Below are 18,630 nucleotides of genomic sequence, written 5' to 3' on the forward strand. Positions count from 1 at the left end.
CTTGAGCCTCAGCACCACATCTGGCTTTTTTCTATGTATGTGGTACCAAGAAATCGAACCCGGGTCTTCATGCATGCTAGGCAAGCCCTTTAACCACTAGGCCAAACTCCCGGCTCCTAATTTTTTTTTTAAATGAAAGAATCAGGGCTGGGAAGCCAGAAGTGGTACTGAGGCTCAAGTGGTAGAGCTCTAGCCTTGAGAAAGTCCAAGGAGAGTGCTCAGGCGCTGAGCTCAAGTCCAGAACTGGCAATAAAAATAATAATAAAAAATAAGAGAATCAAAGATTCCAAGAATTAACTCATACTTAATCTAGCAAATGTTTAGTTCCTACTATATTTCATATTATTGTAATGCATTTAATAAGTTAAATCACACTGATATATAAGGCCTATTTCAAACATCAATTTAGTTGAAGATAGTGAAAGGATAATTTTCATAGTAATTTGAACTTTAGCTTCAAACTTTCCTAATAAAACCTTTTACCTGAGAAACTAAGGACAAAAATGTTCCAAAATTCAAGGTATTTAATCCATACATCTAAGCATCTTATATCTTTTAATATAAATTTTCATAATCAATTTGTAAAGTAAAAAAAATCAGACATAATTTCTAAAATGCATGATTTCAGTCAAATGGGTAAAATAATTTTTAAAACATTTAAATTATATTCAATTTTACCATACTAATTCTAACTAGTTAATTAACTTCTATCAATTTTAAAATCAAAATTAAATGTATTTTAATTTTAATCTTCATTGGCATCATATACTTTAGAAAAAATAAATGGAGCAAATCTCAACAAGTGCATTGATTGGAAAGAAACAAAAAAAACCCTAACTTAATATCTTTTCTACATCTGGAAACAAAAGGTACTTCTACTTTCTCCAATTGCCCCTTTTTTCAAGTTTAACATCCTCAGCATGTATCCAGGTATTATTCAAGCCCAAACAGACTTTAAAATGTAAGAGAGGAACCTTCATAGTCGACTTTTTTCATGTTTTGATCTTTTGCTGTGCAACTGATACATAAGGTCAAAATCCTCAAAGCTTTGACCTGAATAGCAGTCAAAGTCATAGGCACACAATGTTCTTTATATGAGTACAATCAGGTCCCTTGTCATCACAGTCACAATTCCTATGCTTTGCCTTACAATGAATTTTAACTATCACCAAACTTTGTTCATTCTTTAAACCAGTCATTTGAAAAGAATTTTTTCATTCAACTAATTATGAAGTATAAGCAGACTTAATGAGACTAATTTGGTTCTCCACAAATATGATGAGAAAATCCACATATTCAAGTTTTGTTCTTCCAAATCACAGCCTTAGAGTACTTATATAATGGTGATCAAGGCAAATTTGACATGGACAAAATAAAATCAATTTATTTTTAAAAACAAGATACTAATTTTGTATATTTTTAAAAATTCATATTCTTTAGTCAATTTCATATGTATCTTCCTAAGCATTCAATAACCAAGATATGGACTTATTTGTGCAACATATTTGTGCAATGACTTAAAACTGAGTTTATAAAAGGCTCATCCTTTAGTGTTCTGTGAGACAACTTGCCTAAGGTAACTCGGGAACTCCATTTATCTGATCCTGGTCTGGTGTTCAGTGTACAATTGTTTGAAAATACAAATAAAAGGAAATCATGCTGAATGACAAGAAGTCCTGCAGACTCACTAAACAGCATGAATTACATATCAAGAGCACCCTGTTTCTTTTGATATGCTTTTATATGCAATGCTTTATTTTATCGTAACGAATACATGCTGTAATGTATGTGGAAAGAACTACACAAAGAAAAGCTAATTTCTGTTTTTTTACCCAATGAGAGGTTAAACATATTGCTGAGATGGTATCCTCAAAATTTCTAGGCCATTATAAACAAGGCTTCCAATGTATTTATGTCAATGAGAATAAACAAACCAGTAACCCTTTCATGAAATACATAGCTTCACTGAAACAGAATCATTCTGGGGAAATTATTCTACTTATAACAATTTCCTATATTTAAGCCAGCATTGAAATTAACACACATGTCATAATCTTTCCAATTCAATGTTTTTCAAAATCTATGAACAGACTGTAAAGGATAGAGATATAGATCCCTAGGTAAGTTTCCTAAACCATACTGAGTTTTATTTTCCCTATGTATGTTGTACTAATCAATGGAATCCAGGTCTTCGTGAATGCTAGGCAAGCACTCTACCACTAGGCAAAAGTCCCAGGCCCCATGAATTTTTTTAAATTGTACATTATTGTCGGGATAATGTATAGAGGGGTTACAATTACATTCATCAGTTAATGGGTATATTATTTCTCAGACCTTGTTATCCCTTCTCATGTTTTTGTCCCTTCTTCCATCCTTGTCCTCCAAGCAGAATGTATAATTTTATTATACTTGCTCACAGGTGACTGTCAAGTACATGAGTTGGGGAAGTTATATAATTCAAGCGAACCAGATCATGACCTATTGCTAACAGTTATACTTCCATAAATATATTCCTTTAAAATATGCATTTAAACATCTGTCAGGCTTCCTAGCAAACACCTACAATCACAGACACTCAAGAAACAGAGTATCATGGTTGAAGGCTAGACCTAGTTAAATTTAGCAAGACAGGTTATCTGACAAATAAACTAAAAGCAAAGGACTAGAGGTATTCCTCAAATAATGGAACACCTGCCTATCAAGGAGAGGACATCAACTCAATCATTACTGTTGTAGAAAGCAAACAATTATCTAATAATATCAGTCATTACTGACATGATTTCACATCATTTTATTGCAATAACCATCCATAGAACTAATATGTTCATATAATGTCATTGTTGATTTAGAAACTTTTTCATTAATGTTTAATATTATTTAAATAGTAACCATGGGCAGATCGCATAAAAAAAGAAACATCATAATTTAGTAGGGAGATTACTGATAGATTACTAAATATATTTTCATGTAAATCAAAAGGAATTTATTATTTAAGTATTGTATAAAACAGTTGCAAGCATACACACAAACCTTCCAATTTTAAATGAGTTTGGGTTTAAAAGAACAACAAAGGCATGACTGCAAATTATTTCTGAAAGCAATATGTCCAACTTTCTTTCCTCATCTTTCAACATTCCTAATTACTCATCAGACATTAAGTTCTCAAAAACAAAAACAAAATAAAATCCCTATATCTTTTTATCAAAAGAGAAAATATTTGCCTAAAGTCTGATGAATGGGATGATTGATTTAATAATGATGTGTGGATGCTCTACTGGGCTATGATTTGTAATCAATTAGTAAAAAAAATATGAGAAAAAACTATGTGGCAGAATAAGTTAGATGCCTCATACATAACATAACTTGAATGACTACTCAGCACTCACAATCCAATAATATCATATAATTATCTACCATACAATAAGATATCTGTAAAACACTACCCTTCCTTTAAATTACTAACCCCAAAAATATCCTATAAAGAAGCTGATCACACTACAAATATAATTTATATATTCCTCTAATCTGTAGTATATGTGTCACCAAAACTAAGCAAATTTAGTACTTGATTAAACCAGTAGTATAAGACAGATAATTTCACTGATTAGATTATCATATGCAGTAATAGAACCATATGGAGAAAGTAAAATCATGCAACTTTGCTTGAATAATTCATTTTCTTCTCTGAATTTCATTTTTTTCAAATATAATTGATTTTGTTGAATGGCCGTGATGGTTCTAGAAAATCTATCATTCTTACCCCTATCATTCAACACTTCACTGATAGGGAAATAGAAAGTATTATACTACTAGAAAGCAATTATTTCAGTCAACTTACACTCATTCTTCTCTATCTCCCCAGTTCTCCTATACCACTACAACATATTCTTTAGTATGACAACTGGCTTTATTTACCTGTGATGAAGTCTTTTCAAGTTTTTGGGCTAAATTATCCCAACGTTGGGCAAAGTTTTCCATCCATACTTCTATCCTTTGGGTGACTAAATTATTTTTCAGTGTTGAAAGGAGATCTTGACTGAGTAAACTGAGTTTTTCCATGGTTTGCTTTCTCTTTTCCAGATCTGTTTTTAATACCTGCACAAACAAGGAAAAATTATATGATAAATCTAGATTCAAAGTTAAATTTTATTAATTTGGCATAGATTGTGTTTTGTATTCAGTTTCTCAATTATATAGATGAAGAAAAGGTTTTGATAATGCCTAAAAGGGATCAAAGTTCTTCAAATATTTTGAGAATTATAATCTAATTTTCATATGAAAGTGGAAGAGAAAAAATCTGAAAATTAAGTTGGATCCTTCTATGTTACCCTGCACCAGGATTAACTCCAAATGGATCAAAGACCTCGAGGTAAAAGCAGATACACTGCAAACTTTATAAGGAGGAATAGGAGCTACACTACGTCTCCTTGGCACTGGTTGAAGCTTTCTTAATAAAGGCCAACACAACAAATTAAAGAAAGTTTAGACAAATGGGACATCATTAAACTGGAGATGTTCTGTATAGCAAAGGACATAGTTAGAAAGTTCAATAGAAAGCCCATAGAATAGGAGAAGATCTTCTCTAACCATAGAACAGACGAAAGCCTCACATCTAAAACATATCTATAGCTAAAATATTGAATATCTCCAAAACAAATCTCCAAAGAAACAACTGTCCCATTAAAAAGTAGGCCAAAGATTTAAGAGAGACTTCTCTGAAGAAAAAATGAGAATGGCCTATAGACACATGAAGAATTGCTCAACATCTCTGTCTATAAAACAAATGCAAATCAAAACAAACCTGAGATTCCACCTCACTCCAGTTAGAATGGCCATGATCAAGAAAACGAATAACAACAGATGCTGGAGGGGATGTGCCCAGGAGGGATAACTAGTACACTGTTGGTGGGAGTAAAAACTCTTTCAGCCACTATGGAAAGCAGTATGGTGGTTCCAGAAAAGACTAAACATAGAGTTCCCCTATGACCCAGAAATTTCACTACTTGGCATTTACCCAATCATCCAGAAACAAGGACATACTAAAGGTACTAGCACAATGATGTTCATTGCAGCACTACTTACCATAGCAAAGATATGGAACTAACCTAGATGCCCCTCAGTAGATGACAGGATTAACGAGATGTGGTATTTATACACAATGGATTTCTATGCTGCCATCATAAAGAATAATATCGTCCCATTTGTAATGAAACGGAAAGACTGAAAAAATCATATTAAGTGAAGTAAGCCAGACTCAAAGGAACATAGGCTCAATGGTTCACCTCATTTGTCAAAATTAGTATAAACCTTGGGCTCTCCTTGCAGAGGTTTACAATAGGGCAAAACCTAGATACACATAAGGTCATATAAGATGAGACTAAATGAAAGGACCTCCAGGATATTGAAACAAGATCTTTATAATGTGTGATTATTGCCTCTTGGTTAATCTCATATCATTAAAGTATCTGACGTTGTTGTCTGGCATATTGTATATATGTTTGATTATTTGAAATAGGAAAGGGAAGGGGGAAAATAAGATGAGAGGAAGGCGTAGTGCGAGGGAAATACATGAGTGGGAGCGGACAAAAACATGAGAAGGGGTATCAATGTGTGAGAAGTAATGCACCTTCTATCTGGAGAATATAACTGTAATCCCTCTATTAATTACAATAAAAAAGATGTAGCAGAGGCACATAAGAGATGTCTTTCAACATACAAAGGAATGCCAAGAAAAGAGGTAGGGCCAGCCCAGATGTCCCTGAATAGATGAATGGATCAAGAAAATGTGGCATTTATACACCGCAGAATTCTATGCTGCCATCAGAAAAAATGACATCACCCCATGGAAAAACTTGGAAAAAATCATTTTAAGTGAAATAAGCCAGACAAAAAGAAATATAGCCTCCATGGCTTCCCTCATTTTAATAATTAGTATTTGACTCTAGGATTTTCATTGAACAGTATGTTTACAGCTCAAAAGATATGTGCATATTGCCATATAGGATGAGGGTAAGCAAAATGAACTCCAGAGCATAGAAACAAGAATCTTTGTTGTTGTTTTTAATGTACTATGTGAAGTTATTTATTTGTACTCTTTTCTTCCCTTATGGGTTATCCTCTGTTGTTGCTGTATCTGACTTTGGTATCTGGTATATTGTATAAACATTTATTTGAATTAGGGATGGGAAGGGGAAAAACAGGATGAGACAAAGGACAAAATGAACCAATGTAATAGCAATACTCACAAGACCATAGGGAGAGAAACTGGGAGAAAAACATGGCGAGTAACAATGTTCATGAAGTAATGTACTTACTGCATTACAAGTGTAACTGTAAACATCATCCCAACTGTACTCACTACCTTATGAATATAACTGCATACATTATGCTAACAAGAAAATAAAAATTTTAAAACATTTAAAAAAGGTAGATTGCTAGCAGTTTGGTCTAGTGGTAGAGTGCTTGCCTATCATGCACAAAACCCTGAGTTCAATTCCTTGGTTCTACATAAATAGAAAAAAGCCAGAAGTGGTGCTGTGGCTCAAGTGATAGAGCTCTAGCTTTGAGAAAGCCCAAGGACAGTGCTCAGGCCCTGAGTTCAACTCCAAGACCAGCAAAAAAATAAGTAGGACCACTAAAGACAAAACAGACACTTGGAAATTACTTTTTAATATTTGAAGGTGGGATGCATGGCTCTTGGGAAGCAGTGAATTTTCTCTTAATTACCCATAGCATTCAAAGGAACACAGATTATCATATGTCAAGAATAATACTTATTTGAAAATCTAAAAAAAGACTATTTGAAATGCTGCATTTATTTGGATAAAATGATTGTTTTTTGACATAATTTTAACACTCCATCCATTACTTGAAAGTAAAATAGTTGTTATGTCATTAACTGACATTACAAGTTTGGTAATAACCATTATTCAATCTGATTTTAACATCAGATTATGAATTTTGTGAAATTATTTTAAAGGCCATTAAATTAAAAAAACGCTGTTGAATATGATTCAAACTTTATATAACCTGACTACTTTTCTGTTTTCTGAATATTTGTGTTATGGAAGGTTTTCTTTTTGCTTGCTTGAACTTGGGGACTCAAATGCTTACTTGATTCCTTGATCGATGCAGGTGTTCAACCAGTTGAACCATACCTTTATCCCACCTTTTTTCTCCTCAAAGCTAGTATTCTATCACTTGTGCCACAGCACCACTTCTGTCTTTTTGGTGCTTAACTGGAGGTAAGATTATTATGGCATTCCTATCCAGGCTTTGAGCCATGATCCTCAGATCTCAGCTTCCTTCTTAGATCTCAGGACTGAGCCACAGATGCCCATTTGAATTAATTTTTATATTGTTTTTTTAATCACAGTATGTACAGTGTCACTTTATCCACTAAGATCACTCTACACATTAAGAAATCCAACTTAACTACCAATGCCCATCTATGACATAAGGCAGAAGCAGAATAAAAAGAAAGAAGAGATAAAATTTTATAGTCCCATTACAGCCTGATTCTTCTGGCAGTAGAAAATCCAATAATATAAAATGAACTTTGATATCTGTATTTCTAAACCAAATGTAAGTTTATTTAAGTCCAACTAACATTACATATAATAAAGAAATTGTCATGAAACAAAAAACATTGTGTACATGGAGCAGTCAATACAACCACTAAAAAGGTCAATTTATGTAGCTCATTTTCTCATCCCACTTGCTTTGATAACAAAGATCTACTCAAAGTTCTGGTGTCTCCTTCAATTAACTAAAACTTTATTCTGAACTGACTACATCCATCATAGGTTATATTGAAATCTTCATGCCATTTTTAGGAAGAAATTACTATTTTAAAGCTCTTTTTACATTTACTCTTCAATAATAATTTTTCCAGTATGAAACATTATAATAGACTAAAACGTGAATTAAGATATTATACACTGAGATAAAATCAAAATAAAACTCTCAGAAATAGATAGGTTTTGTCTAGTTTACATGCTCTTGTTCCACTAAATTTAAGTACATACTTGGTACTAGTAATAAAATAACAGTTTGTGCTACCTGCGTAAAGCTGAGATCCTAATTTGAATTTCAATATATATTTTCCAACTACTTTATGGAGCATTATTTTCCCTTTGTTGTATCTTTTATTAGCTATGACATACATTTTTCTATGTCAGCACAAGTCATTGTTGAAAAGAGATATGATATAAAGACACACAAGAGGTAGATGATAATCACAATCTTATATTTTCAGAGCCTAAAGAACTATTTTAAAACATCATATGTACAGAGTTAAAAGGAACATCCCTTATTTAAGCTAACCATCTGAGTATTTAGAAAAATTTTACAAAAAAGTCAGAAAGTTGAAAGTGAGGAAGAGGATTGTATGAGAAAGCCACAAAAAGTCTTGGCCTACTAAAACAAATAAAGCTAATCCTCTAAGCCTCTGCTAGACTAAAACCAATAGAAAAGTATTTGGCAGCCATTACAAAAGCTATAGAACTCACTTTTTAAATATAAGATGTACTCAATATCTGTGTACCCAATGCTATGGACATCATATTGGAAACATAAACACAACTACATAGACACAAAAATTTATGACTGTACAGACATAATGTTTTATTACATAGGTTAATATGTATCTCTGACATACAAACTCTCAGCCTAATTTTTAATTATGTTCTACAATCTAAGTGCCAGTGATTGTATATAGAGATTCTTCTTGAATACTTGTTTGTTAAACATGTCATTTGAAATATGATGTAAAAATCAGTGTTAATAAATTCTTAAAAATGAAAAAGTATTGATTCAATTTTTTGAGCTGCTGATATATTTTAGATATGAGGCCTTTGTCTGTTGTATGGTTGGTGAAGATCTTCTCCCACTCTGTAGGCTTCCTAATTAGTTTACTAGCTATGTCCTTTGCCATACAAAAGCTCTGCAGTTTAATGCAGTCCCACTTATCCAGCCTTTCTCTGATTTGTTGTGATTCTTGGTCATTATTAAGAAAGGAATCTCCAAAGTAACAACCATCCCATTAAAAGATGGGCCAAAGACTTAAAGAGAGTCTGCTCTGAAGAAGAAACAAAAATGGCCTATAGACACATGAAGAAATGCTCGACATCTCTGGTCATAAAAGAAATGCAAATCAAAACAACTCTAAGATTCCACCTCACTCCAGTTAGAATGGCCAGGATCAAGAAAATGAATAACAACAGATGCTGGAGGGGATGTGGCCAGGAGGGATCACTACTACACTGTTGGTGGGAGTGCAAACTCGTTCAACCACTATCGAAAGCAGTATGGCAGTTCCTCAAAAGACTAAACATAAAGCTCCCCTATGACCCAGCAATTCCACTACTTGGCATTTACCCAATCATCCAGAAACAAGGACATACTAAATCCACCAGCACAACAATGTTCATTGCAGCACTATTCACCATAGCAAAGATATGGAACCAACCTAGATGTCCCTCAGTTGATGAGTGGATCAACAAGATGTGGCATTTATACAAAATGGAATTCTATGCTGCTGTCAGAAAGAATGACATTGGCCCATTAGTTAGGAAATGGAAAGACTTAGAAAAGTTCATTTTAAGTGAAGTAAGCCAGACTCAAAGGAACTTAGGCTCAATGGTTTCCCTCATTTGTCATGATCAGTAGAAACCTTGGGCTCTCCTAGAAGAGATTTGCAATAAGGCAAAACCTTGATACAAAAGGCCATATAGTAGGACGCTGAATGAAAGGATCTCTAGGGTATAGAAACATAAGCCATGTAATGAATGTTGTTCTTAAGGTACTATGTTATCTGTCATCTTTTTGCTGTCCCTTGGTTATCTCATATTGTTACAGTATCTCACTTTGTTACCTGATATATCGGATATATTTGTATTTGGTTATTTGAAATTGGATAGGGAATGGGGGAAAACAAGATGAGGGGTGGGAGTGGGGGGAGGGAAATGAGGACCAAGACTTGTGAAAGGGTATCAATGTATGGGAATTAATGCACCATCTATCTAGCAAATATCATGTAACCCTTCTATTAATTACAATAAAAATATATGAAAAAAATTTAAGAAATGAAAAGTAAATATATAATGCAAACTCAATATTAAATTGTTATGATGAAGCTGAATAATCATTATATCAATAAAATTTTATGTAAATATATATGACACAACAACAAGCTAGCCAAAATGTTCATGTATTTAACAGTAGGAGTTATTTTATATGGTGACAGCAGATTGTTTGGACCTCATTTTTTTCTTTCTGTTTCTTGTTCTATATTCCCTTTTCTCTCTCTTTGGTTTCTGCTTCTCAAAGTTCTTGAATTATTTTGCAATAGTTAGCAGAGAGACATAAAAAGTAATCTACAGCCATACCAGGCATTTTGTGTCATAGTAGCAAATTATTGTATGTTATTTATACTTAAATATCTGCTCTATTTCACATGAATTTTATTTTTATATATTAAAAACTATAATTTAATTGTTCCCACAGCAAAGAAGAATGTCATTCTGTATGACAAGAATTGATCATAAGTCTTTGACTATTAGGAAACCATAGAATTCTAAAAAGTATATGAAGAAAAAAAGATTGAAAACATGTTTCCATGGCAAAAGCCAAAAAAAGAGAATTTCAATTTACTTAAAATTAAAAATAAAGGCAATACCTTCCTGTAAATGGGCAAGAAGCCATAGTCAACAATTATATGTAGGGATTATATGTGTTGTCTCATGCATACTTGGGTGGTTGATATTGTGATGATAGTAGTTCAAGACTAGCCTGGAAAAAAGTCTGGTATTGGGAACCTGACTATAATCCCAGCTACATAGGGGATATGTGTAAGGATGGTGGCTTACTCTGGATCGGGAAATACAATTAGGACCTATCTAAAAAAAACTAAAGCAAAGAAAGCTTGTCACATGGTTGAAGTGGTACTTAGTAGCAAACACCAAATCCTAAGTTCAAAGTCTTTGAGGAAGGGAAAGAGGGAGAGAGACAGGAAGAAAAAAAGAAGGAAGGAAGAAAAGAAGACTAAAGAAGAATATTCATGATTCCCATGGGTTATTAGTGGTAATATTTCAAAACAAATTACACTGATTGTAAATGATAGAGAATTTTAGCTTGCTATATCTATACCTAGGTATGTAGTAGGCGCTGGTGACAGATGGTACCTGTTTTGGGTCTTAGATTGTGACATATTTTAATGAACATTAAATTCTTATTCACTGCCTGTGTCAGCAGGGGAATTTTACCTCAAATTCTAGACCAGCTGTCAGGTTTTGTTAATTGGCTTAAACTATCAAATGGTAAGACTTATACAAAACATATTTTCACTTTGCTTACCACTACGGTGACATAATATGAATTTTAAACATACTGAAACATTGAATCCCTGCTAAGAAGGAATTATCATAGCCCTGAGGCTAGCAATGTCTTTTACTTGGAAAAAAATGTCCACATCGTGGCACATGATTGTTAGAAGTGACAGTTCTCAATTGCAGCTATTTTTTACCTGAGGAATCAAATGATATGAAGGGTTTTGAAATAGCTTGGAAGGCCTCAACCTGAGTCAGGATGTCTTCTTGCTCATTTTAACTCTCCTACATACATTATATAATACCTGCTTTAAAAAATCCACGTGTATGTTTTATTTTAACCTGAATCTCAATGTCTTCTTACGAAATAACCAGAGTACGAACTTAAGACCCGTAAGTGGACTGAGGATACACTAGACAATTTACAAAGCCCCCTCTAGCTTTCCTTTAACTGGATTTTATCCATCCGTTGCTGACTTAGAACAACTATATCAATTGATAAATTCAATAAGGGATATTCATACTAGCTTGTAGTGTATATGGTAATTTTCTGGCAAACATTATTTTTGGATATAGCTATAAAATAATGCTGTCCCAGATGCTGTGGTATAATTGGACCTTGGGGTTTTTTAATGAAAAGATTAAATCTATTTCCTTTCCCTTGTATCCAGCCAAGCTTGTGACTTTTAACCAACCAAGTATAGCAGAGCAGTAATAATACTGTATAAAGATTGCAATTAAGTCTTATTTACAGGAACACACATTTTGTGACTGTCTAGCTTCCATGTATGAATTCTAATTATCCTGAAGCCATCAACCTGCAAGGGAGTCAAATAACATGAAAATGTCAAAAGGAGATCTCAACATATCCTAGAGATCCTTTCATTTAGTCTCATCCTATATGACCTACCTTATGTACCTAGGTTTTCTGCTGTTGTTATCCTCTGCTAGGAGAGTTCTACATGTGTACTAATTGTTACAAATGAGGAAAACCATTGAGCCTAATGAATTCTATGCTGCCATTAGAAAGAATGACATCGCCCCATTTGTAAGAAAATGGAAAGACTTGGAAAAATCATATTAAGTGAAGTAAGCCAGACTCAAAGGAACAAAGGCTCAATGGTTTCCCTCATTTGTCAAAATTAGTAGAAACCTTGGACTCTCATATGTTATTACAAGAATCAGCTCTGGGCCATTTGTTAATTCCTTTGATGTTTAAAATACTGTAGAAGGCTTATAAATACAACACACCTTTGCATTTGAGGTATTATTGAAAGTTTTATTCTATGATGGATGTTTTTCAAAAGTATAATTTATCTGAAAAACAACTTTATGCTGAGTATTGTGGCTCCACCTGTAATCCTAGCTAATTGAAAGTGAATTATTGACAAATCATGGTATCTCAAATCCATCCCAGCATTAAGGTCACAGGCTCCATCTCAACTACCAAAATCTAGGTATGGTACATGCTGCTCTTATCACCCTATCAACACAGGTGTTACAAATAAGATTGTGGCCCAGGCCAGCTTAGGTGTAAATGTGGAAAATAAAAAGGAAAATAAAAGGTAAGAAGTACGGGTACATGGCTTCAGTCATAGAGTGCCACAGCAAGCACAAGATTCTTAATTCATTTTTCAATATTACCAAAATAAATTGAAATTCTTACTATAGTAGTATTCTTATTAAAGAAATCAATATGCCACCTGGAACTAAGTCTAAACAAGAGCCATTTATCTTAAGACACACTAGAAAGGAAAATACCAAGTAATGATTTTTATATGCATGAATGCGGTTAGAAAGATTAATAAAAGCTAAAATATACATACAGACATATTTTGAAGACTTGCTATCTTTTCATTTGGATCTTTAAAGCCAGTTGTTTGAATCTTATTCATTTCCTCTTCCTTTTCTGAAAGCCACACATTAAAAAGACACTGAAAGAAATAAAAGCATTCCAAAGAGAGCACATAATTATTAAATAGATTTTTTCTGTTAGTTTCCCCACGTTATATCACCTCATTTTTTTATTGATACAGCTTCTCCCATACTACTCACCTGTTCTTCAGTAAAGCGCTGCCATTTTAGAAGTATATCTTGTAAAAGAACCCAGCGATCTTCTGTCCACCTACAGATGTTTGCCCATCGATCTCCCAGTACCTGGGAAAGAGAGAGTCAACCATATCAGCAAACACGTTTAAGTGAATTTTATTAAAATGCCACCAGATTTGCCAATGTACCTGATTTTGAGTTTCTCATGTGCACTAAGAACTGAATGACTACCTTTCCTGCTTCTGCTTATAATTGGATAAGCAATGTGACTTGGGATTTATGCTCATATTGACTAAGCTTTGTACGTTTCATTGACAGACAAAAGTACTTCCAAGTACTCTGAAGTTATTATATCACTACTTGAATGTTTCCACAATGAAAGATAGAAAATACATAAATATGGAATTAGAGAAAATCAATACACAATAAATCTGTATCGTAACTGTATACTATGTACTATGAAGATGTACATCTACTCTCTGCCAATAAAAAGGTAATTTTCCAATAACAAAATACAAACTATGCCTCCCTTATGTTTAAAAATACACTCTGAAGAACAGAAATCTGAAAACAGCTCATTTTAATAATTTCTGCCCAATGATATTCTCTTAATGGATGAAATATAGATGAAAATTTTATCCACTTTAATTTTATCCATATATAGATTGCTTTAATTGCCTGGATTACTATAAAATTATCTTGATTATTATAAATGCACTAGAATCCTATCTAAATTATTGTGGCAAGAAAATTATAATATCTTTAATAATAACTTACATTATTTTCATATTTGTGCATATATATTTTATTATGTAACTTGAATCAAATTGTGATTTTGCATAAAGTGTATGTTGCAATGATTTTTATGTAAAGGCATTAGTTTAAGACAAAAGATATTATATACTTCAGCTCCATTATAAGACTAATATATTTATTTCTATGATTTTTTCACATAAATAAGAAAATGGTTTTACAATAGTTCTTTGGTCTTTAAAGCTATAACTATCTCAAAATATAGATATAACTTATCTCTTATAGAATCACAGCTATAAAAATATTATTTTAACTCCTATTTTAGAAAAATATCTTTGCCCTAAACCTCAGAGTTTCTACTATCTGTGTTTCTCTACTTATTTACAAGAAATTAATACATGAATAAAACACTTCAAATATAAGTAATGTCATAAAACGTCTATTGTTAGATAACATGGAGTTCCTCATAGTTTTTTTGTTTAATCAAACATCACTTTGTCAAACCAGTCTCATATATGAGTAGCAGTAAATAATTTACTAGTCCATCAAAGTGATCATGTAATACGACACTGCTCAGACAAAAGTGAATTTTCTTCAAAACTATCAACAAAATGTTATTGCATTCAGAATATTGTACCCGATTTTCTTACATTTTATAGTTTTACTCTCTACTCAACTCCTGAGTTAATTTATCATAAATGCCTTATATCACCATTATGGCATTATGACATCTGTAAGAAATGGACCTGCTTAAATCAGTGAGTTTATCATCTTTAATTTTCTTAAATTTAAAACAATAATTTCATTTTATTTTTAGAAGTGTGTGATATTTTCCCCAAATATATGTGAAAGGGTTTTTTTTAAGGAAAAATCTTATGAACCATCTTGTTCACAGATTAGTTGGGGAAAATAACTTCAAAGTAAGAAAATTTTATCCATTAGCTAAAACCTATACTATCTACTTAAGTAGATAATTAAGTAAAAGTTAAAATTTGAGATTCTGTTCTAGCCTATCAACTCCAGTGGAGTTGTTATTCAAGAAGAGAAAGAATAATATCAATCTTTATAGCTGATTGAAAATGAACAGGCACTTCTAAGTTAATATAGCATTTTCTTTCTAGTATAAGAAAAAACAGCATGAACTGAAGTAGCATTTTAAATTAATAATCCTACAGAAGAAAAGTTATTGCTTATTGATTTCATTGATTCTGTAATACATAGGCAAATAAGGAAAGTCATGACCTAGACAGACTAAGGTTATATAAGATACTTTATAATTTTAATAAATATATGTGGTATATCTCATTAAAATTTTCACTTTGTCAAATAAATTTTAATATTAAATAATTTAGTGGGCAAATAGTCAATGTACTTAGAACTTCATAGAGAATATCCTTAAAAGTATCCTTTGTGTTCAAATGATTACTATAGTTTTGATAACTCATTGAGGCAGGATTATAGCTTGGCAAATATTTAGCTTTATTTGATAGCTTCCAATTTATCGTCCATACATTTATTCAAACAAGAACATTTAGTAAAGCCTATGCATGCCAAATATAAGTATAAGTAAAGATTTGCTTGCCAAAATTCATATTGAAGTACCATGTACAATTCACTAACTCAATTTGACCAGGTCTGGAGCGAGGATCTTGAATGAGAGAATTAAATTAAAATGACTCCCTAAGGGTATGTTGTAATCCTTTTTGACTGTGCAATGAAGACCTGAAAATCTGGACAGAAAGAGATAAGGATATGCAAACAGGGAAGATCAAGGATACAGGTAAAATGCAATTATTGGAAAGCCAAGGTGATTAGACTAAGAAACCAACTCTACCAAAAGCCTTGATATTGGACTTCATAAACAATGAAAATAATGTGAAAATAAATTTCTGTTATTTATACCAGCTACTATGTGGAATTTTGCTACAGTATTTATAACAGATTAGTACAATGACAGCTAAGATGGGTCCATCATTCCAAAGAAACTTATAAATAATTCATTCCATCTCTGTTTTTAATCCCTATTATTTTTAATCATCATAATTATAGCAATGACAATAATTATAATATCAGCTATACTTTCTGGAGAATCATCTGTGTGCCAAGGAACTTTACAGAGACCTATTTGATTTCAAGGTGCAGGTATTACCATCCTTACAGTTTTCATTGTCAAAACAGAGATTAAGAGAGATTAAATCATTTTACCATGATCACAGAACTGGGATTTGAACAAAAAAAAATGATCCCATATTAAGAATTTGCGCTCATCGCTGATCCTCTTGCATACTTGTAATCTACCTAGGAAATGTTCATGCTCTATTGTAGATCTCAGGCTCTTCCTTGGTAAGATAAAAGATTTGAAGATTTAGACTCTTGGACTTGAATAATTGAATATGTACCAAATTCCCATACAGTTCTTTCCTATTATTTTTTGTGACTTGGAAAGCAAAGGTGATGTTACATTGGAGGAGGTGGTTAGAATATGTACTTCTCTGGGGATGGGGGAGGGATTTGTTGAATGGTTCAATCACTCTGTACTTCTGTACTCTCAGTGGCTCATGCCTGTAATCTTAGCTACTTAGAAGGCTGAGATCTGAGGATCACAGTTCAAAGCCAGTCCAGGTACGATTACCTCCAATAAACCACCAGAAAACTGGAAATGGCACTGTGGCCCAAAGAGATAGAATGCTGACTTTGAGCTGAAGAGCTCAGAGACAGCATCCAGGACCAGAGTTCAAGTCCTGTGACCACCAAAAATAAAAATAAAAAACACAAAAACAAAAGCATCTCCTTTAGACCAGTTCCTGTGGCTCACACCTGTAATCCTAGCTCTGGAGGCCATGATCTGTGGACGGAGATTTGAAGCTAGCACCTACAGGAAAGTCTGTGAAACTTTTACCTCCAACTCACCACCAAAAGAAGCAGGATATGTAGCTCTGACCGAAAAGTTGCATACCCAATACTATGGACATGGTATTAGAAATATAAACACAACTACATAGTCATAAAACTTATGACTCTATAGACATAATGCTTTATTACATAGATATTATGTATCTATGACATACAAACCCTCAGCCTAATTTTGATTATGTTCTAAAATCTAAGTGGCAGTGACTGTATATAGAGATTCCCTTCTTGAATATTTGTTTGTTAAACACGTCATTTGAAATATGATGTAAAAATCTATGTTAATAAATTCTTTAATATAAAAAGATGTAGATTAGGATGGTGACACATCACAAATCACACCTGAAGCATAATGAAGAGAAAATAGGTTGGCATATTCATAAGTTTAGATTTCACAACCTTTTTTTTATTTTCTGGTGATCATTTGCAAACAGGTAATAAAGATGCCTCAGGAGTGAAATAAAACACCAGCCAAACACATTTCATTCCACTCACATGAAGGTTCTAAGGGTGTTTTTGTTGATTGTCCTGGTTCTAGAGGCTTAAAATCAAAAGCCTGGGCACTGTCCCTGAGCTTCAAGGCTGAAAGCTAATGCTCTACCATATGAGTCATTCCATCTCTTTTAAAGAGAATACACAGTCCCTTATAGAACTGCTAAAATATTTACAGAACTGTGTATTGAACAATGTTACTATCTTTCAAGGAGATATATAAATGTCAGTGGTTATTTTTATTTTGCTTGAACATTTTATATCAAATTTTCAAATAAATGGCACTATCAATTTTACCATTTTTGCCTCAGACATGCACTTACTAAATCATTACAAATGGATGTTTATTCTTAAGGTAGATTAATAATTATGTTTTAGTAACAGATTCCATTGCTTAAAACTATATTAATCATAATGAACTGAAGCAAAGCCACATCTCATAATGACCTGGAGCATCTTCCTGATATAATTAGACAAATTGATCAGAAGTTGCTTTCTTATATGATGTAAATGTTTGCATATTTAAAATTTTTACAATGTTACATTCATTATGTTTAAACAAATATACATAATTTATTTGAACTTAGTAATTTGCTTAATGCTATAAAATTGTGGCCTTTCTTTAATTCCAGTGGATAGAACTAAATAGTTGGAAAATTAATCAGTAAATTCACTCCCTCAAAGATGTTGATGCTTTTCATTGCCTGAATGAGCATAACTTAACTATGAGACAAGAATAAAGTATTGGATCAAATGGGATTGACAGAAAGCAAAACTACATTTTAAAATAATGACCTCATTAGAACTAAAAATCTCTTTCCAGGAAAAAAGATGTGTATTTACTAAGTATTTATCCGAGTTCCCATTTAAGTATAGGAATCTTTTGAGGTTTTAGAAATCACATTTTAGAAATAACACTTTTTCCAAATTAGATAAGTATTTTTTACAAGAATATATGCAAAACAGTAGAATATAGCATCTCAAGTAGTAATGAGTAATTAATTCATGTTTATATTTTCATTTTGACTCAGTAGTAAGAGAAGCCAAAAGTAAATTCACTTACTTTAACACATTTTCACAAACTCGGCAACTCCATCAT

The 18,630-nt window shown here is 32.7% G+C and overlaps 1 protein-coding gene across 1 annotated transcript in view; it reads right to left on the reverse strand.

Moving 5' to 3' along the window:
- Dmd (dystrophin) overlaps positions 1 to 18,630 on the reverse strand; it is a 1,999,854-nt gene that overhangs the window by 1,420,439 nt on the left and 560,785 nt on the right. Inside the window, exons 14-16 of the mRNA XM_090326714.1 lie at positions 13,383 to 13,484; positions 13,154 to 13,261; positions 3,916 to 4,095 (exon numbers count right to left, since the gene is read on the reverse strand). Of these exons, the coding sequence (XP_090182840.1) occupies positions 3,916 to 4,095; positions 13,154 to 13,261; positions 13,383 to 13,484 (390 nt within the window). The remainder of the gene's footprint in view (positions 1 to 3,915; positions 4,096 to 13,153; positions 13,262 to 13,382; positions 13,485 to 18,630) is intronic.

The sequence above is a fragment of the Megascapheus bottae genome, chromosome X (assembly GCF_031878675.1).
Source record: "Megascapheus bottae isolate mThoBot1 chromosome X, mThoBot2.hap1, whole genome shotgun sequence".
NCBI classification, from domain to species: Eukaryota; Metazoa; Chordata; class Mammalia; order Rodentia; family Geomyidae; genus Megascapheus; species Megascapheus bottae.